This window comes from Barbus barbus, assembly GCF_936440315.1.
Source record: "Barbus barbus genome assembly, chromosome: 28".
NCBI lineage: Eukaryota > Metazoa > Chordata > Actinopteri > Cypriniformes > Cyprinidae > Barbus > Barbus barbus.
This window is the reverse complement of record NC_136756.1, coordinates 25,362,595-25,384,218: the sequence shown is the minus strand read 5'-3', so window position 1 is coordinate 25,384,218 and position 21,624 is coordinate 25,362,595. Positions and strand designations below refer to the sequence as shown.

General features: G+C 36.6%; 2 protein-coding genes across 7 annotated transcripts in view; both read left to right on the top strand.

The window, feature by feature from the left end:
* Positions 1 to 2,975: 2,975 nt before the first annotated feature.
* LOC306848595 (vacuolar fusion protein MON1 homolog B-like) lies at positions 2,976 to 9,793 on the top strand (the record flags this gene model as incomplete). The annotated part of the gene is made up of 4 exons (XM_079383237.1): positions 2,976 to 3,318; positions 5,223 to 6,015; positions 7,038 to 7,185; positions 7,678 to 9,793. The coding sequence occupies 4 exons, from the start codon at positions 2,976 to 2,978 to the stop codon at positions 7,906 to 7,908; spliced, it is 1,515 nt and encodes a 504-aa protein (XP_079239363.1). The 3' UTR covers positions 7,909 to 9,793.
* A 355-nt stretch (positions 9,794 to 10,148) lies between these two features.
* LOC306848353 (GRIP1-associated protein 1-like) overlaps positions 10,149 to 21,624 on the top strand; it is a 54,790-nt gene continuing 43,314 nt past the window's right edge. For 3 of the 6 annotated variants that reach the window (XM_079382849.1, XM_079382847.1, XM_079382852.1), the window contains exons 1-14: positions 10,171 to 10,409; positions 11,171 to 11,237; positions 12,445 to 12,506; positions 13,556 to 13,582; positions 14,096 to 14,203; positions 14,555 to 14,711; positions 14,871 to 15,007; positions 16,190 to 16,238; positions 16,413 to 16,483; positions 16,908 to 16,955; positions 17,040 to 17,071; positions 19,112 to 19,159; positions 20,342 to 20,441; positions 20,718 to 20,795. In XM_079382849.1, the coding sequence (XP_079238975.1) occupies positions 10,368 to 10,409; positions 11,171 to 11,237; positions 12,445 to 12,506; positions 13,556 to 13,582; positions 14,096 to 14,203; positions 14,555 to 14,711; positions 14,871 to 15,007; positions 16,190 to 16,238; positions 16,413 to 16,483; positions 16,908 to 16,955; positions 17,040 to 17,071; positions 19,112 to 19,159; positions 20,342 to 20,441; positions 20,718 to 20,795 (1,026 nt within the window). In that variant the 5' untranslated portion in view covers positions 10,171 to 10,367. Of the gene's footprint in view, positions 10,410 to 11,170; positions 11,238 to 12,444; positions 12,507 to 13,555; positions 13,583 to 14,095; positions 14,204 to 14,554; positions 14,712 to 14,870; positions 15,008 to 16,189; positions 16,239 to 16,412; positions 16,484 to 16,907; positions 16,956 to 17,039; positions 17,072 to 19,111; positions 19,160 to 20,341; positions 20,442 to 20,717; positions 20,796 to 21,624 lie in introns of all 6 variants that reach the window. The other 3 variants (XM_079382850.1, XM_079382848.1, XM_079382851.1) reach the window with 2 other exon arrangements.

The following is a 21,624-nucleotide window of genomic DNA, read 5'->3' as shown; positions in this document are numbered from 1 at the left end:
GTACTTTGATGTCATACACTGATCATTCTGCGCAGCACCGATTCAAGTCGAACACACCTATTACCACGCTCTCGTTTAGCTCAGCTGATTTATGAGGCTAGTTCTTGCGAACATAAACTACAATTCCCATCAGCCTTTATAGCGGCAAAAGAACGCTACAAAACAGATAAATCAGTCGCAATGCACAGCGTTTGCTCTTTATTAGGACAAATTACAGATTTCGTATGAAATGTTAAAGGATTCACTTATTACGTATCAGAAGGTGGTGGGAGTGGCTAAATCAGCCTATTTTTCAACTCTCATAGATAAAAATCATAATAATCCTAGAACCCTTTTTAATATAATTAATGCTGTATTAAACCCTGTTGTCTGTGTGTATCCTACAGAGTCAGTAGCTATGTGCGAGCAGTTCTGCCAGTATTTTATTAATAAGGTATCTGAGATCAGACATAGCCTACCATTAAACCAGTTGCTGGCGATCCTGCAGGTCATTTAAAATATATAGGTGTCTTTAGTCAGTTTACACCTATTTCACTCTCCATGTTAAATGCCATTGTTAATCAACTTAAACCAACTGGTTCACCTTTAGATACAGTTCCCCCACGGTTATTTAAACAATTGGTCAGTGTTATGGGTCCGACACTTTTAAACCTGATCAATAAATGCCTTGAGTTAGGAGTTGTTCCGGACTATTTAAAACATGCCTCGGTACAACCCAGACTTAAGAGGCCTAATTTAGATACCTCTGATGCATCTAATTTTAGAACCATTTCTAACCTTCCATTTTTAGCAAAAATGATAGAAAAAGTGTTTTTTCATCAACTACAATGTTTCTTGATAGATTACTAAATTTTTGATGCATTCCAATCAGGCTTTAGGAAATTTCATTCCACTGAGATGGCTCTTTTAAAAGTGTTCAATGATATTTTTTTAGCTACTGACTATTCTGTAGCCCTGGTACTTTTAGACTTGAGTGCTGCTTTTGACACTGTAGACCACAATGTTCTCCTGTCCCGCTTAGAACAGGTAGTGGGCATTAGAGGCTCAGCCTTAAATTGGTTTCAGTCTTATCTTACGAACAGAAGTTTCTCAGTAAATATTGGCAAATTTCACTCATCCGCTGTACCTCTGACCTGTGGGGTCCCTCAAGGCTCTATTCTAGCTCCCATGTTATTTTCCTTGTATATGCTTCCTCTCCGATCTATCTTTGAGATGTATGGTATAAGCTATCAGTGTTACACAGATGACACTCAAATTTAAATCCCTTTGAAACAAAAGAATGGATTAGATCTGGTTTAGAATTTTTAAATCCAGGTTAAAAACTTTTTATTTGAGCTGGCTTATTATTCGTGATTTGCTTCTGCTCTGCCCTATGTCTTGCAGTTTTATGTGTGAACTGTCTTTGTTTTTAATTCTGTTTGGGGTTACTTTCTTTGTACAGCACACTGGTCAACGGCAGTTGTGTTTAGTGGTGCTCTATAAATAAATTGAAATTGAAATTGAAAAATTATTATGTTGCATTAGTACTAAATCATCCTTGTCTTTATCGTAAAGTGAAATAGAAAGAGAAATATGTCCAGCGAGCACAACCAAGTGAACGCAACAAATGTCACAATTACTATTTCCAAACTTATAAGTAGCTACCAAGCAGGAACTTTCTACATGGTGAAAACGTTGCACTTAACTGTATTGATCCGCTTTCTGTCTTTGTGTTGTATATCCACATAAACAGAAACAAACCCAAAACAGCTTGCAATGCAGTAATTCAACCACAGTTTCTGCAAAAAAAAAAAAACATGCTTATGGTAATTGAATTGTAAATGGAATATTAACCACCATTGTTAATCACTCATAAATTATGAAATTAGTTAAAATATTTTTTAAACCTCGGACTGTAATACTATGTTTGTATAGTAAACATACTATACAAACATAGTATGTTTACTATGAAAAGTTTAGAAATTTTTTGATATGCATGCATGTCTATTGGAGTTTATTTATCAATTGACATGTTAAGATGCTATGGGCTGTGCTATGATGCCATGTTAACTGTATATGTTTGTGAGCGAGTACCTGGTATTAGGTTCCCACAAGGATAGCGATATCAGTAAATTTTGACCTTGTGGGGATTTGTTTGGTTTTTTTGGTCCCCATGAGGAAACAAGTTTATAAATCATACAGAATTAAGTTTTTTGAAAATCTAAAAATACAGAAAATTTTGTGTTGGGGTAGAGTTAGGGTAAGCGGGTAGAAAATACAGTTTGTACAGTGTAAACACACACTATTTCCCTGTTTACTACGGTAAAGCTGCTTTGACACAATTTGCATTGTAATAAGCAGTATATAATAAATAACGGTTATAAAAACAAATAGAATGTCCCCATAAAACATGGAGACCAGTATGTGTGTGTGTGTGTAAATTATACAGTTATAATAAATCTCCATGACTACAGTATAACCCAAAATGTTTCTAGAGTGCAAATGATCACAAATCATTCTTGCAGTTTCTAGTGACATTTAAATGAGCACAATTTGCAGCTAATACATATGATCAACAAATGTAGGCAGGTGTGACGGTTAAATCAACTGATCTGTAACTCTCCAAAATACTCCTGATTGTAAACCCTGGGTGGCATCTTTTTACTTTTAGACTGCTTCCTCATTTTGACAGTGCTTTAGCATTCAGTCAGTTTCATGTCCCACTTTAACCTCCTCTAAGTCAGCACTGCCACAGATCAGTTAGAAATAATTCTTTTAGCGAGAAATGAAACATCATGTTCATCCTATTACACAGTTTTAACCACTCTCTGATCCCCAGGCATCATGTGATACCTCTGAGATTCCAGACTGAGTAATGGAGAGCCACAGAGATCCATTGTGTGACATCAATAGAACAAGTGTTTGCACCCTTAAAACTAAAAAAAAAAAAAAAGTCCAGAAGATTCTCGCTTTGAGGGAAATGAGAAACAGACAACATGCACAGGAGCAACAATAGAGGAAGCTGTGAGTTTCAACCTGAGGACAGCTTAATAGAGGAGACTGGAAAGTTTCCATCTATTTTGGCCCAAGCAAACCTCAATGGACAGGAAAAGGCAGGTTCTGCCGAGGATGTCCCAGGTCTGGACTTTAGGAATGAAGATATAATGTCAGAGAGATGGAGGCAACACAGGAAGCATGTGTTTGTGCTGAGCGAGGCAGGGAAGCCCATCTACTCACGCTATGGCAATGAGGAGGCCCTCTCCTCCACCATGGGTGTCATGATGGCGCTGGTCTCCTTCGTCCAGGCTGGAGACAACATGATTCAGTCTATTTTTTCAGGTGAGATGCACCATCTTCATCTAGATTTTTTTAACTGTTCAATAAATAAAGATTTTTTGCAGGACTTATAGTTTAACAAAAAAAACTAAAAGATAATTTCTGAAGAACAAAAGAACTTAAAAAAGATTCAGGTTGAAAATTTCTTTGAAACTATGCAGCTTCTTTGAATATATGATTAATGTTGAAGTTTACACTTACATGTAAATTTACTGTGTAAACAAGTTGACTTTGAAATGTACATTATCCTTCTTTCTTGGACAACATAAAATATTTCATTTAATCTTATATAAATTCTATAATATGAAGAGTTTTTTTTGCAAAAACAGATAACTCCGTTTTTTGTTTTTTCAAAAATCATGTTTTTTATTATGTTATCATGTTTTTAATGTGTTTCATTGCATTAGTTAGCTGTTTTTTTTAGTTATTTTTTAACCTAGTCAAAACAAAACAAAACAAAACAAAACAACTGCAGTTTGATTGAGATTAATTGGAATGCACAATGAAAAAACATGATTTTTGAGAATTGTTAAAAAAGGAGTTTTTGCAAATTAACTCTTCATATATTTAATCTCTTAAATATACTATCCAATGCATTAAATGGATCAAAAATGACAGCAAAGACTTTTACAAAATATTTATTTTTCAAATAATTGCTGTTTTTTTTAAACTTTCTATTCATCATAGAATCATGACAAAAATGCATCACAGTTTCCATAAAAAATAAAGCAACTGTTTTCAACATTGATAATAATAATAAATGTTTCTTGAGCACATTAAATCAGAATATTAAAATATATTAATATTTCTAATGAATATTGTGACGCAGTAAAATAATGGTTGCTGAAAATTAAGCTTTGCATCACAGAAATAATTGACTATAAATGGTTATATTATATAAATTATTATAAAAAAATACAATAAAAAACAGTTATTTTAAACTGAAATAATATTTAATATCATAATATTACTGTATTTACTGCAGCCTTGGTGAGCTTAAAAGACTTAAGACTTAACTGACAACAGTTGGTACGATTATTCGCAAAATGGAAGAAACACAAAATAACTGTCAATCTCCCTCGGACTGGGGCTCCACACAAGATCTCACCTCGTGGAGTTTCAGTGATCATGAGAACGGTGAGGAATCAGCTCAGAACTACACGGGAGGATCTTGTCAATGATCTCAAGGCAGCTGGGACCATAGTCACCAAGAAAACAATTAGTAACACTACGCCGTGAAGGACTGAAATCCTGCAGCGCCCGCAAGGTCCCCCTGCTCAAGAAAGCACATGTAGAGGCCCGTCTGATGATTCAGATGAGAACTGGGTGAAAGTGTTGTAGTCAGCCGTGTTTGGAGGAGGAGGAATGCTATGACCCCAAGAACATCATCCCCATCGTTAAACATGGAGGTGGAAACTTTATGCTTTGGGGGTGTTTTTCCGCTAAGGGGACAGGACAACTGCACCGCATCAAAGGGACAATGGACGGGGCCATGTATCGTCAAGGCCAGGGAATTGAAGCCGGCCAGGGCATTGAAAATGGGTCGTGGATGGGTTCCAGCATGACAGTGAGCCAAAACACACAGCCAAGGCAACTAATACTTATTTGACTCAATAAAATGCAAATCAATTTATAACTGTTTTGAAATGCGTGTTTCTGGATTTTTTTGTTGTTATTGTCTCTCACCATTCAAATAAACCTACCATTAAAATTACAGATTGATCATTTCTTTGTCAGTGGGCAAACGTACAAAATCAGCAGGGTATCAAATAATTTTTTCCCTCACCGTAAATGAATTATTTTTGGCCAGTTTTCAATTTTGAAAATTTTATAAGAAGCATTTTTACATATTTAATGTCAGAGACAACAGCTAATATTATTCTGTTCTTTCCCTTTGTTTTCCTCAGATGAGCACACGGTGGTCTTTTTACAGAAGGGTCCGCTGGTGTTTGTATCCGTTTCTGCCACTCACCAGTCTGAACAGCAGCTGCGCAGCGAGCTCCTCCATGTTTATCATCAGATAGTCAGCATGCTCACACAGGCCAGCATAAACCGCATCTTTGAGCTCCGCAAGAACTTTGACCTGCGGCGTCTGCTGTTTGGCTCGGAGAAGGTTCTGGACGGCCTCCTCGATGTCATGGATTCTGATCCCAGCTTCATGCTGTCGGCCGTCCAATGCCTGCCTCTGCCATCCTCTTCCAGAGACGCCCTCGGTCACATCCTACAGAAAGCCGTCACCCCAAATCTGGTCTTCTCTTTTCTCATTGCCAATAACCGACTTGTCTCCATCGTTCAGGAGAAGACGGTCTTGGAGGATGCTAGACTAAAACCCAGTGACCTTCATCTTCTCTTCAACCTAATCAGGGCCTCCTCTGCTTTTCAGGCTGGAGAGACATGGATGCCCATCTGCCTGCCTCTGTTCAATCACGACTGCTACTTTTATGCTTATGTGGCGTATCTAGACCCTCCAGAATGTACTGTGTGCCTTGTTCTTCTGTCTACAGATAAAGAAGCGTTTTATGCCATGGCAGAGTGCAAAAGGAAAATTGAGGAAGCTTTTGCATCCCAGAATGCCTTGCAGTGGGTGGCAAACACTCAGTTATACTATGTTGCCGATATTGGTGTAGCTAATCTTAAACACTTCCTTTACAAGCCCTCAAAAGTGCTAGACCACCATCGACAGCTGCCACAGTTCACATGGTGAGTAGCTTATGAAGCATCATTAAATGTCAATATGAAATTAAAATAGACCCTTTTTACTTTCTTATGGCATGATTATGGTTTATTGTGCGCAATTCATCACCCAAAGTCCAAAAAATGTTTCTTTTTATTGACTTTCATGAAAATAGTTGAACTTTCCTCTTCAGTTGACATTGTCTAGGCCGCATGGATAAGAAATACAATGTTAAAAATAGCTGAATTAAATAAAGTAATTTAATTATAATTCATTCTAAACTTATTTGGATGCCACATTAATTAATTGAAATGCTATGGCAATAATAACAAATAAGAATAGATTCCTGGTCAAAAGCGGGAAGTATTTAGATCGGACTCTTCTTGTATGTAAAACACCCACTTTTCATCATCCGGTGAAGTCCTGTCCTACATTTTTTCCTCAATTAATATTATTTTTTTCTTGGAATTACGGTACGTACACTAGAAGACACCGAAAAATGTCACTATTAGTTACAAAGAAATGCAAGTTAAATGTGGAATGTTGAAGAAGAAAGATAATTTAGTTTTTTTACAACTCCAAAAAAAATAAAATAAAATAGTTTTACAGTAAAACGAGTTGTGAATGCTGTTTAATGTTGGTTGACTTCAATCTGAAATACGGCACTAAAAAGCATTAAACCACAAGCAAATGGACAAATCATTCTAGTTTTGACTCATTCGTCTGAATCAGTGGTTCTTTTTGCCATCAGAGACACCAGATGGCTCACAAATCCTGATGAATGATGGCCTATAAGCCAGGATTTCCACATTCTGTGAAAGATTAGACCACTTTGCCATGAATTCTGCAACAGTAAGCACTTGATTCGGCTAATCACATGGCTAAAATGTTTCAGACCCCGAGCAGACACAGTCGCAAGGTGCCTTTTATGCAAAAATGCAAGCAAATAAGGCCAACTGAATGATTAGATGCATCAAAGACAGTCTGTGGTTTAAACTGTCTATCATCATGCTATATGATGCCTTTATTTTAATATCACTTCACTCAGCCCAGAGATGGAGGTGGCATACAGAAGCCAGGAAGAGAGGATACGCCTGCTGGATCTGTATCGCAACATGCACAATCGTATCCACAGTACGTCACGACCACTTAAACTCATCTACCATTCTGCAGGCAAAGAAACTCTGCTGGCGTGGGTATGTTTTCAGAAAAATCAAGACAACTTCAATAGATCAGGATGTTCTGGGTTTAAAATGTTCACCAAGAAATAGAATTGATCATAGTTCAACAAGAAATAAAAATGATAATTAAAAAAAAAAAAATCAATGCATCATGGTTCCCACAAAAATATTAAGTAGCACAGTTGTTTTCATCACTGATAATAATGAGGAAATATTTAAGAAATATAAGCTATAAATATAATAATAAACATTTATTGAACACCAAATCAGCATGATTTCTGCAGGATCATGTGTTTGCATCACAGGAATAAATATAAAAATAATAATTTGTAATCATATTTCACAGTATTACTGTTTTTACTGTATTTTTGAATAAATAAATGCATCCTTGGTGAGCATATAAGGGACTATCAAAAATATCTTACCAAACCCAAACTTTTAAATAGTGTAATATCTGTATTATATACTGTATGTACAGTATTTCCTAAACACTCTCTTGTTCTATAGGTCACTACCAAGTTTGAGATGTTTGCCTGCTTTACTCCGCTCGTCACTAAGAAATCAGCTATCGGTGAACTCACTAAACTGCTGCGATGGATCAAAAAGGAAGAGGAGCGTCTCTTTATCTGTCACCTTCCAAAATACTCCACTGCCCCGCAGCCCAGCGGGAGCTCCACAGACAGGGGGAGATCAGACAGACCGGATACATCAGACACTGGACTTCTGTCTCTCTTGTAGCCTCGGGGTAACATACAGTCTTGGCCAAAAATATCGGCACCCTTGGTAAATATGATAAAAGAAGGTTGTGAAAATTATATGCATTGTTAATCCTTTTGATCTTTTATTTAAAAAAAAATCTCAAAAATCTAACCTTTCATTGGATAATAAGAATTTAAAATGGGGGGGGAATATCATTATGAAATAATTTTTTTTCTCAAATACATGTTGGACACAATTATTGGCACCCCTAGAAATTCTTAAATATCTCTGAAGTATATTCCCATTCATAATCAGAATTTTGAGCACTCCAGGGTGATTATGAACATTAAATTATGCAGCCATGGCTTCCTGTTTCACAGAAATATAAATAGGAGGGAAAAGCCCAAATTCCCTTAATCATCCATCACAATGAGAAAAACCAAAGAATATATTTCTGATGTGCAGCAAAAGATAATTGAGCTTCACAAATTAGTGAAGTGGCTTTTTAATTATAAAAAGTACCCCATGTGTACAATTAAATATACTGCTGTATTTTTGATGTTGTGGGCCTATATTTCTGCTGGAGGTCTTGGACATCTTGTTTAGACACATGGCATCATGGATTCTATCAAATACCAACAGATAAAAAAGACAATAAGGGACTGACTCTGTTAGAAATCTTAAAATGGGCCATGTTTGGATCTTCCAACTGTACAATAATCCAAACACAAACCTCAAAAACAACACAAAAATGGGTCACTGAGCACAAAACTGCTATGGCCATTCCAGTCCTCTGACCTGAACCCTGTAGAAAATGAGTGAGGTGAACTGAAGAGAAGAAGCCCCAACATGGAGCTGGGAATCTAAAGGGTCTGGAGTGATTCTGGATGAAGGAATGGTCTCTGATCTCTTGTCAGGTGTTGTCTAACCTCATCAGGCATTATAGGAGAAAATTTAGAGCTGTTAAACTGGGAAATAGAGGTTTCAAAAAGTATTGAATAAAAGGCCGTTAATTGTGGCCAATGTGTATAAGAGAAAAACATTTATTTCATAATGATATTTCCCCCCATTTTAAATTCTTATTATCTACTGAAAGGTTAGATTTTTGTGAACTTTTTAAATAAAAGAGCAAAAGGATTAACAATGCAGATTAATTTTCACAGCCGCCTTTGATCACATTTACCAAGGGTGCTGATATTTTTGGCCATGACTGTACCGGCCAACACACAAGTTGCTGTTTTACTTCCATGTTTTATGGTAAATTCAGTGGGTTATGAAATGGGAAATGTGGCTGCATGGAATATACTGTGTGTACGGTTTGTTTGTGGGTTCATATGTGGCGTGTTAACTTAATGCAGTTAAAGTTCTCCAATTCATGTTAATTTTTCTGTTCAACTTTTCATGCATTTTTCTGCTGATAGCATAATTTGTAATGTCCGGCTTTTGTTAAATGAATACAAAATAAAATAATCACACATACTAATTTGGCAGCAGTAACATTTTTTTTAATATTTTTGAAAAAGTTTTCTTATGCTCACCAAGGCTGCATTTATTTGATCAGAAATACAGTAAAAACAGTAATATTGTGAATTAGCATACAATTTAAAATAAGTGTTTTCTATGTTAATATATTTGAAAATATAATGTATTTCTGTAATGTCAAAGCGGAATTGTCAGTTTCAGAAGTTGTGCTGCTTAATATTCTTGCTTTTTTGTGAGTGGAAAGCATTTATTTGAAATATAAATATAAAGTTATTATTATTACTTAGTTGCTAGTTTTTCATGCAGGTCATTTTAAATCAAAATACAGTGTTATTGACTGGTAACTGCTTGTAAAAATGGCTAACTCATGTGACACTCAGATGTTTCCAGAGTCACTGATGTTTATTCTGCAGATACAGTAAAGTTCATTGACTTATAAACCTTATCAGAGTATCATGTGTTCCTTTTATCTGTTCAGTCATTTATGCTTTTCCGCTTCCTTTTCAGTCACAACCATGAAAATGTCAATCTGTCACACAAAATATTAAGAAGCTGTTTGGGATTTTAGATATATTTTTTAGATAATATAAATAGGTCACATTAAATTGAGCTTTTAATACACATGATATGAATGGTTATTTTGTCACTGTTGATTGTCTGTGGTGACAAAAGAGCAGAAAATTCACACATCTAAGTGAATGCTCGAACTCATTTTTGACAAATGAGCATAGATGCCGTCTAGGTAGTAAACTCACTAGGATTTTGAGCCACAGCACATGTCATGTGTCACAACAACTACAGTACTGGATATCTTGTGTTAGTGCGCCATCTACAGGACAGGGTTTCTGTCAGCAAGCCAAAGCGTTTAGATGGGCGACATCCGCAAGCTGCAGCTTTAAAATTCTTCATCTTATCAGAATGACAGTTAATTTGCTAATACAAGGCTGACAGAAAACACAGTAGTAGCAGATAGAGAGAGTTTGTATTCTGTCCAGCAGTGTTTTGCTGTGGTGAAGATGGCGCAAGCACTGTCAGAAGAGGAGTTCCACCGTATGCAGGTACAAATCTCTTTATTTGTGCTTGGATTTGACTTCGGATACAACCTGTAATGCACATACGAGATCGTTAACTTGTTTAGAAGTAATTTCGGTTGAGAATATGTGCAAACGGGTCTATTTTATAGCTGAAGTTGATGTCAATCTGAGCGGATTGGGACTTTGTTAGCTAGCTGTATCCGTTAGCCTGCAAGCTAATTGTTATAAGGCCGAAAAATTATTTTAAAGGACAATTACGACGTTTTTTTTATTAATGTATGTAATAGTTACATTAATAAAATGACAGTTTGTTGAAAAAACATGGAATATTGTCGCTATATGCCGAGTTTGTGACATATAATAAAGATGTGTTTAGCCTGTTAGCACGCTAACTTGTAATTACTAACCGTTAGCACACCAAACAGCTGATATTATTGCTTTTCTACAAAATAAAAGAGTTTGTACGTTATACATTGAGTTCTTTAGACGTCTTTCGTGCGAATGCTAGGCTATTAAATATCATATCGCTGTTGTTTTTCTTCAGCATCACCTTGTTTACAGCTCCAGAAGCATTTATTCAGTTTCATAGCAACCAGACTCTTTAATTAAATGTTTCCATTACGTAAATAAACTCTTAATAGATTGTAAACCACCGTTTGTGAGTGTGTTGTCTTGGTGGTTATTATTTTTGGTTTACAGTTATTCAATAATATGTATATTAAATAGCTTGTTACCTCAAATAGTATGTTTTGCTATATTAATTGATCTTTAATGTGTTTCAACAGGCTCAGCTCTTGGAGCTGAGAACACAGAACTACCAACTCTCTGATGAGCTGCGGAAAAATACAGCAGGTGAGTGGACAATGTAAACCTTTACTTATTCAAAACACTGGCCAACTTGTTTGCATCATTAAAACGACAGACTGTAATTTGTTTTTATTAAAAATCAGATGTCTTATCCCATTGAAACTTATTTTTTACAGAATCTGTTGAATTCTGTAGATTTAATTCAGTCTAAAAGCGAGAGTAACTCTCCTATTGGTAACTGAGAGCACAATGAAATGTACTCATTTATTTCATAATTGAATGCACGTTGGGGGAAGATATATAAAGATAGATGTTCTAATTCTGTCAGTTGTCTGAGGGCCTGGGGCCGGTTGCACCAGTTGTGTGTAACTCAGAACTTGGTCTAGTTCAAACATCATTGGGCGTTAAGTCAAAATTGATGAACTTGGTGTGAAAATGTGACCTAATATATGAAACAAAATATTTGTAGGAGTTTAAAATACATCAGTGAGTTCATGTTTGTTTATAAACCTCAATCCTGTGTAAAATTAAAATTAATAAATTATTTTAAAACACAGTTTGTATTGTATTATTAATATATGAAACATTTAAATGGTTAATTAAATGCATGTCATGTGACCTTGTGATCAGTGAACCATGAACATGCAAATGTGTTGTTCAATTATTGACATCAACTTGAGCAAATTCTTCAAAGTAAATATTTTAGGCTTTAGATATATGAATTCAGACATTTTCAGAATTTTTTTAACTTGAAATTTGATGATTTATTTATTAATATTTTGTTCCTGATTAATTTGATGTGCAGTTCCTGGATCCATATACTAAGTGGAATTATGGAATAATACGACAGAATTCCAGAATTATGGAATGAACTTTAAAAGTTATGAAATGCAAAAACTGCAAAGTGTATGGAAACTATTCAGCGCTAGCCTACTTATTGTTTACAGTTATGAAATCTCTTTAGTGGTCAGTAAAGGTCGATGTTATATGAACCAACTCAGCATCTTAAGACCTTCTGAATGACTTGGCAATCCTACCCTGTTTATCAGTGAACTTTCTGAGAAAACAGGCTATTATATTGACTTGTATTATTTTATATAGTCCTGCTAATTATTAACAAAATGCATTAGCAGTTTCGGCTTGTGCAGCTGTTTGTTAAGTCATAAATGCACGTATTTGTGTATCATCGCATAAAATGAGTTTAGCGTTGTGTTTCTAGTTATTTTGTACCTTTATTTATTCTGTGTTACAGAGCTCAACAGTGTCCGTCAGAAAACCTCGAACCTGGAGAAAGACTATGTCAAAGCGCAGAAGGTAGTGGCTTTCCTTGGTTTTTCAGCAGGTCATTGCCGCGAGATCGAGGTCAAGCTTTACTGCTGGCCTTGTGAATTTGCTTTGTGTGCTGTTTTCTTGCCTTCTGTTTTAAAGGGCTGGGAGTAATTGACTGTTCTGGTCTATTCCATTTTTTCTCACCTAGTGTTTCTTTTTCTTACTTTCCTACTGTAAACTTGACAGTTTACATGCATTGCAACACAAAGTCACTAGTCTTGCATTGATCATGTTGTAAGACAATGTAATACATTGTGTCTGTGACTCAGTTTGCTAAATGTAGTTCTGTTTGGTCATACTAGCTTTGCCCAGTTCATCTTTAAAGGAATAGTTCAACCAAAAATTAACATTTGCTGAAAATGTACTCACCCTCAGGCCATCTAAGATGTAGATGAGCTTGTTTGTTGATCAGAACAGATCTGGAGAGATTTAGCATTACATCACTTACTCATCAGTGGGTCCTCTGCCGTGAATGGGTGCCGTCAGAATGAGAATCCAAACAGCTGATAAAAACATTACGATAATCCACACAAAGACAGTCCATCAGTTAATGTCTCAAGAAGTGAAAAGCTGCGTATTTGTAAGAAACAAATCCATTAAAGATGTTTGTAACTTAAAGCTGTTTCTAATATACAAATCCTCTAGCCATAATATTGCTTTCGCCTGTGAAAATGTCTGAATCAGGAGAGAAATATGCACAGATCAAGCATAGTTTACAAGCAAAACCAGTCCAAAACATTTCTAAACAAATATATCAGTGGATTTTGATGTGAGAGGACAATAGAGGATGGACTTTTTTACTGGAGGAAGCGGACTGGAGTTGTGTGGATTATTTAACAGCTTGTTTTTATAAGCTGTTTGGACGGCACCCATTCACTGCAGAGGATTAATTTGTGAGAAAGTGAAATGATGCTAAATTATTCCAAATCTGTTCTGATGAAGAAACAAAATCTGTTGGTGATATTTTAGGCTTGATTCTATTTTAGTTAACAATTTAGTTTAGATAATGTTTTCTTTTTCATTTTCATCCTCAGGCTTTGAACAAAAGCAAGAAAGCACAGGTGAGATTTCTTCTTACATTAGTGTTCGTTCTTTTCTAACATTAATTGGGGAAGTCGTGGCCTAATGGTTAGAGAATTGGACTCGTAATCGAAAGGTTGCGGGTTCGAGTCCCCGGCCGGCAGGGATTGTAGGTGGGGGGAGTGAATGTCCAGCGCTCTCTCCACCCTCAATACCACGACTGAGGTGCCCTTGAGCAAGGCAACGAACCCCCAATTGCTCCCCGGGCGCTGCAGCACTGGCTGCCCACTGCTCCGGGTGTGTGTTCACGGTGTGTGTGTGTGTGTGTGTGTGTGTGTGTGCATTTGTTCACTACTCACTGCTGTGTGTGTGTGCACTTGGATGGGTTAAACGCAGAGCACCAATTTCGAGTATGGGTCACCATACTTGACAATACGTCACGACGACTTACAGTTTTGAATTGCTAGGGATACAAATGTAATGATATGATATCCTGAGCGGTATGGGAAAAATCTCTGTCTGGTAACCATGCTGTATTATTCACTCACTTTCAGGAGGTAGATGCCTTACTCGGTGAGAATAAAATGCTTCAGGGCAAGTTACACAGTCAGGAAGATGACTTCAGACTGCAGAACAGCACCCTCATGCAAGAGCTGTCCAAGGTGCTGAGCACACACACAATATTTAACCCCTGTCACGACCATGAGCATGTGAACCCAGTCGCTTTATGCACAAGTATACTAGAAATCAAAAGGCATACAGTTTCTATGCAAGAATCAATATACACTAAAATTGAAAACTTTTGGATCAATACAGTTTTGTAATGTGGCTGATTTTTTTAAAATAAAAAATACAGTAAAAACAGTAATATTTTTAAATGTGTGTGTATATATATATATATATATATATATATATATATACATGACTTTGTGCCCATTATATGTTGTCACACCAGATTCAAATGAGTTTTTACATTATTTTTCTGTTTTCTGATGTTTTTCCCTATGTTTTAGTTATGTTCCCAGATCGAGCAGTTAGAATTAGAGAATCTGAGACTGAGTGAGGGTCAAGGGCTGGAAGGACCTGCCTCCATCTCTGCCTCTGGTCCAGTGGATGCTGAACTCCTGCGTCTACAGGCTGAAAACTCTGCCCTGCAGAAGAAATTAAAAGGTGAGAGAAGCTTATACATACAGTCTATCTATCTAGATAGTCTATCTGTCTATCAGTCTGTCTATCAGTCTGTCTATCTATCTATTTTGCCTCACAAACAATTTAGTCTAAGAATTCAGAAGTGAGCTCGATTATAGTTTTCTCTGTGCATCTATACAGCTCTTCAAGAATGTGCAGATGTTAATGATGGAAAAGCAGCACTCATCGATGGATCGGCCGGCACTAATGGTGTCCAATCAGATGCCAGCGGTCACAGTGATGACCCTTCGGCCCCAGGAAATGATCAGATTGATCAGGTAACCGATAATGGGTTTCAGTCTCGCCAGGGTTGGGTTGCTGTATCATACAGTGGAGGTTCGGAGTGAAAGAACCAATGTAATGAAATGACTGCAGCTTCTGCTGGTATAATAATTACACCATGTGCAGGAAAACCAGAACTCTCAGATAACAATCGATGAAGCCATCTACACTGCAGTCGAGTGTGTTTGTCATGCGTCTCCTGGTGTATGTGTATGTGTTGGTGAACAGTGGGATATTCCTAAGCGACTTTCTAAAAATACATGCTTCACTCGAAGTAAACAAGTTAGTTTGCTCAGTCAGCGTATCCTAACAGTACAGTTTCAGAGTAAATCAATTATATTCATCAGGAGGAGTTTGCTGGAGTTCTCAGAGGTCATGTTTAATGCAGGGGTTACAACTGCTGGATGAACTGTGGCCAGACAAAGCAGAGACACCACCATCAGCTTTTTCTGTGAGATCAGCCCAGTAAAGGGAATATAAGGACAGTGAACTGCAGTCTAGTGTTTGGCTACCACACCCCATTCATTAGCATTACCAAATTTGATCAAATGAGGGCTGCAGCTAATCGGTTATTCTTTATATATTTTCTTCACTTTGTTTTTTTTTTTAATATATAAACATTCCCAATACCATAATATGGTGCAATATCTTGAAATTGACACAGAATATCCAGCGGGAAATAATGTTGAATGGGACTTGATTTTATCCTGATTGGATGATTAAAAAATGTTAGTGGTTAATATTAATTCCCAGCCTCATGTACTTGCCTTAAATCAGCAGAAAACTTGTTTAAGGGTCCGTGCATCTTGAGATGTTTTTTTAACAACTTTTGACTTTGCACAGCATTCTAAAAATGCAACATAGATGTGCATAAGATGTGACACGCAAACGCAATAGTCTTGTGAGAAAGTCTAATAAAACATTAACAAATCTTTAGAATAACTTGCACTGATGAATCATTCACGACAAGTCCAGGAACATTTATTAAAGGTATAAATGGGGTCGATTTGTTTCCATATACATAAAGTCAGCTTTCATAAAGTGCTTTCTCTGTTAATTTCTGTATTTACTGGGGTTTTATATATGGAGTTGCTTTGTAGAAACCAAACCTGCTGTTAAAATCTTTTGTGAGAAAGAGTTTTGTTCATTTGTGTTTTTTTGCCTCCTGTGTTCTCTAGGCCGAAGTGCAAAGCGTCAAACCGGAACAGCGAGATAATGATCTGAGCGGTGAGTACATCTTTCTGACAACTTCCTTTTAAAGTTGTGACCTTATCAAACTCACTGAAGGGTTTACTGAGTAGAACCAGGAAAGGTTGTGTTCTGGATCTTCAGATAGCAGCACAATGTGTTTGACTTTGACTGGGGTCGTGTACATTAATATCTGTTCACGCTGGTTTTCAGAGGTGGCATTAAAGCTTCAAACGGAAATGGAGGAGAAATGCTTACTGAGGGAACAACTCCAGACGCTAGAGGTAAAAACATCAGTTTTCCCCTCTAAATACCCAGGACAGCAGGAAACAGACAAAAGGACAAAATGCTAGGATTCATTTTGCTGATGAGTGTGTATTTTTACCCTCGCCATGGGTGATAATTTTGGACACCTTCATGCTCATCTTGCTCCAGAGAATATTTTCATATCTATGATTAAACTGGCATTTTGCAGGTTTAAATATTTGAAATGTTTTCTAGGGTTGATAGATAATTTGCTTATTAAAAATAGCTATTTTTAATTTTATCATACATTTTAGTATTTTCAATTTCAGCATTAAATAAAAATACAATGATTAATTCTGATTGATTCAAATTTTCAAAGATCAGATTGTATATTTTTTTTGTTTATTCATATTTTAACCCTCATACAAAAGACTTATCTTGTTGTAATGTATTTATTTTCAGATGTCCAAGCAGTCAGAAATCACAAAACTACAAGAAGAAAATGCTAAAGTAAGTGTCGTGTGTTTCAGTATTTGTGCTCAGTGATAAAAATGCCAGTGATAATGCCATATATATATATATTTTTTTTTTTAGTTGTCCGATAAGTTGAAGAAAAAACAAGAGAGGTAAGTTGCTTTTATGCTTTATTTTTTCATATTATATGTTCAAGCTCTTTCATATTACAGGGATAGTTAACAATATTTACTCACCATGGTGTTCTAACGACCTTATTTCTTTTTATGACACAAAATGAGAACTTTAAAAACATGTCCTGCTTGCTTACATCCATATAATGGTAATGAATAGCAACCAGCTTCAAGCAGAAAAAGAAGCAAAAGTATCACAGAGTGATCCCATTAGACCTATGCCATATTTTCCAAGTGTTCTTGAGGCATATGATAAGGCTATTATATTTTTGGTTTAAATTAGGCTATTATTTAGCGAAAAAACTAATCTTGGTCATTGGTCTGCTGTGCACGACTGTGTGCTCATAAGAACAACCAGAACACAACAGAGATATTCACCTCAGAGAAGAAAGTATCTGCATAATTTCCTAGGAGCTGTGTGTCACATTTTGATTAACCTTGATTTCCTGAAATGCTGCACTAGTGGGCTTTTGCTGAAATAAACTCCTGCATTAATACGCTCTCATGAACGCATAGTCTTGCACAGAAAGGCCAATGGCCAAGATCAGGACTTTCGCTAAATAATCATTTAAATTTCAGTTCGATTCATTTTGTCAACACTATCGTAAGCCTTCAGAGGACTTGGATAAGTGAGTCGAATGGGGTCATTCTATGATACTTTTGAATATTTTTCTTTAAGGCTTGAGGCTAGTTGCTGTTCATTATGCCATTATGGACAAGTGCAAGCAGGACATTTTTGCATTTATCCTTTCATGGTCTGAAAAAGAACGAAGGTCATAAGGCATTAGAACAACAGCAGGGTGTTGTTTCATTTATTGGTGAACTATCCAGTTGAAGTGCATATACTTTTCACCCAACATAGTATGAACATTTTTGGTAACACCTTAGTATAGGAACCAATTCTCACTATTAACTAGTTGCTTATAGCATGCCTATTATTAACATATTGGCTGTTTATTAGTACTTATAAAGCACATATTCTGCACGACCATATTCTACATCCCTAATCCTACACAATAAATAAACTTAACAACTACCTTATGAACTATTAATAAGCAGCAAATTAGGACTTTATTGAGTCAAAAGTCATAGTCAATGGTTTGTTAATAGCAAGTATTGGACCATAAAATAAAGTGTGACCAACTTTTCTTTATGGCCCAAAATTCGCTTAATCAATTCAGAGACATGCATGCCTATTTTCAGTTGTCAAAATATTTAAAGATTTCCACCTTATTTTATGGTGCTTTTAATTTCCTCAAGACGCACTCAGTTTTTTGGGGGGATTTTTTTGGTTTATGCTGTGTATGTTGTGCTGGCCAACATGACAGTTGACATGATCTAATGACATGAGCACAGCAACAGCCAAGCTGTGGTAGAAATGTGCTATTCATAGCAAAGTCAGCCATGTGAGTGTGCATCATCTTACATATAGTTTTTAAAAGAGTTATTCATTTCTTTAGGGGTAAAAAAGAAAACTTTAGGGGAAATAACCGAGTGCACCTATAAACCTGTGCAAGACTACAGCTTGCAGTGATTAATTGAGGAAGACAGTGATGGAGTGATTTCAAGCAAAACCTGCTGAAATATGGAAAAATTAAAGTTAAGGACGGTATTAATGGACGATGTTATATTTGAACACATTACCTCCTCAAGCACAAGATAAATGACTTTCAATCCTCCATTTAACTTGAGTCCTCTTACTCTCTACTGTGGCCCTCAGCCAATCAGAACTCTCTGTATGATTACATCACCCCTTAGTGTTCCATTCTAGAAGCCGTGGTAACTCAGCTGTGGCTTAGCGACAGTCTCCGTGTCAGAGTAATGAGTCTGAACGTGAACTTGTTGTGCTGGCACTCACTGTAGACTGCTGTATCAGCACAGACTGCCTCCCATCCACATCCCACTGGTCAACACGGGCCTGTTTTCCCTGATCAGGAGATGCTGCCTGTTATTTATCACTGCTGTATGGGTTTTTTTAGGGCCAATGAGAATTCAAGTCTCTTTATGCTTCCCTTATAGCTTCCAGCGACTACAAGTTGAGAAGGAAGCACTTTACAATGACAGCAGGTGAGAAAGACAAACCCAGCAGAGCAGTTATTTTGTGATAAAGCTCAACGGGGAGTTTTTAGCAGCCTGGGTTCTGGAAATGTATTTCCCATTTATTTTCCAAATGAAGAGTTATAAGGCTTGAACCTGAAGATGAATAGCAATTTTTTTTACATTTCATTCATAATGAAAAACAAAGCAAACAAACTACTTTCCTATAAACTGATTTTGAATCAGTGCTGTGGATGGTGTACTTCTGACTTTAGGGCACTAAATTGAGGAGTGTAAAATCCCACTTGATTTTAAACTGAGCCGCTTTGGGTAAAGCGTCTGCTAAATAAATAAATGCAAATTCAAATCCGACTCTTTCTGCACTCTCAGAACAGATCATACATATTTGTATCCGTTAAAGGAGTAGTCCACTCAAAAATACCTCAGCTCACCCTCACCCTTAGGTCATACAAGATGAAGATGAGTTTGTTTCTTCATTAGAACAGATTTGGAGAAATGTAACATTACATCACTTGATCACCAATGGATCCTCTACAGTGAATGGGTGCCGTCAAAATGAGAGTCCAAACTGCTGTTTAAAACATTGGAATAATGCACAAGTAATCCACATGACTCCAGTCCATCAGTTGATGTCTTGTGAAGCGAAAAGCTGAGAGTTTGTAAGTAACAAATCCACCATTAAGGTGTTTTAACTTTAAGCTACCATTTCTGGCCAAAATATGATTCTGATGGCACCCATTCACTGCAGAGGATCCATTGGTGAGCAAGTGAATAATGCTAAATTTCTTAAAATCTCTTCCGATGAGGAAACTCATCTACATCTGGGATGGTCTGAGGGTGAGTATTTTTGGTCAGTTTTCATTTTTGGGTGAACTATTCTTTGAAGCACATTCAATTAAAAACATGCAGCTGAAATCACTGTTATGGTTTCTGTAGAAACATAATTTATAGCTCACGTTATTTTGTTTTATTTCTCTTGTGAAGTTTTTAATGCCATTTTTACTTCTGGAACCCACCTCCAACTCTATATTACATGTGTTCCCATGATGTAATTTACACTCCCCTGTAATGTTTTTCCTGCTGAATTTGCCATTTTATTTCAGTATTCATCTCGTGATGCCTGGAAATAGACCCTACCGCACATTAGTCACATCAAACCCCTCATAGCATATGATGCATTTGTTTCCACAGGACTAAAATTGATGAGATCCAACAGAGAAAAGAGGAGGAGCTCAAATCCATAAACCTTCGTGTGCAGAAATTGCAGACAGATTTAATGGCCGCCAACCAGGTGAGATCCGCTCAGGTTCACCCTGCCAAATTCCCTAATATTGAAGCCCGTTTGTTGCACATCTCGCTGGGCGATCGATGAATGGGCACTAAGGGAGTACGATGATAAACATTTGCAAACCCTTGGGAGTGGGCTAAAGACTGCAGTCAGTGCTTCAGGATCAGACTCTGGCACTGAGGCACATCTGCAGAGATTAATGGACCGTAGACACACTGCTGTATCCATCACTGTCATACTAAAAATGCATTGAATCTTCCTGCCTGTGTGTGATTTCAGAACGTCGCTGAACTGAAGGAGCAGTTGCAGAGTAAACAGAAAGAGCATGAGATGGCCATCAATGCGCTCAAAGATCAGGTAGTGCAAAGATTGGTTAAAAATGTGAAATATTCTGGACACCTGACACTAAATTGAACAAGTTAGTGTAGTGTGGTCATGCAACCACATTTAATATGCTTAAATGTTGCATACTGCATTGTATACAGTGTATACAGCAGATTATGTTCCATTCCAACCATTGCCAAAAGCACTAATGGGAAGAATACAGAAGATTAATAGTTGGTTAAAATGTTCATTTAGCATTTCTTTTAATGTTTATTCCATCACAGATGGTCGTTAGTGCATCTCCAGAGAATTAATCGGCAATTTCCACATCTGCTGGTTTGCTGTTTACTAACAGGTTTATAAATGAAAGCAAGTAATTAATCTGCATAAATTGAGTACGATTTTAATGATAATAGGTCCTACAGATTCAATTAAATAAACCGTAAAAGGCTCACGTGGGTGTTGCTATCAGCGTGGAACACAATTACGTTTTTATTGTTCCACTTAAAAAAAATCTAATAATGAAAATTTTACTTTTTATTTTTTTTTTAAATGGCAGGATGTGGTTTTGCGATTATTTAGCTGTTATCATTTTCAGTGTTGTTGTAAAATGCAGTTTGGCTTTGCTTAGAAAGCTCTTTTTTGTCTTAAAGCTAGTTATTCAGTTCAGTTCAATTCTCGTTTACACACCATCATTTTATTCCAAACCTGTATGCCTTTCTCTCTTGTGTGAAACTCGACAGGAGAAGTTTGTCCTGGGTGTTTTTTTCAATACAATGAAAGTGAATGGGGACAGATATATTTGAGCTCCAAAAATAACAAAAGAGCACTAGAAAACTGCTTCACAGGACTTCTGCACTAT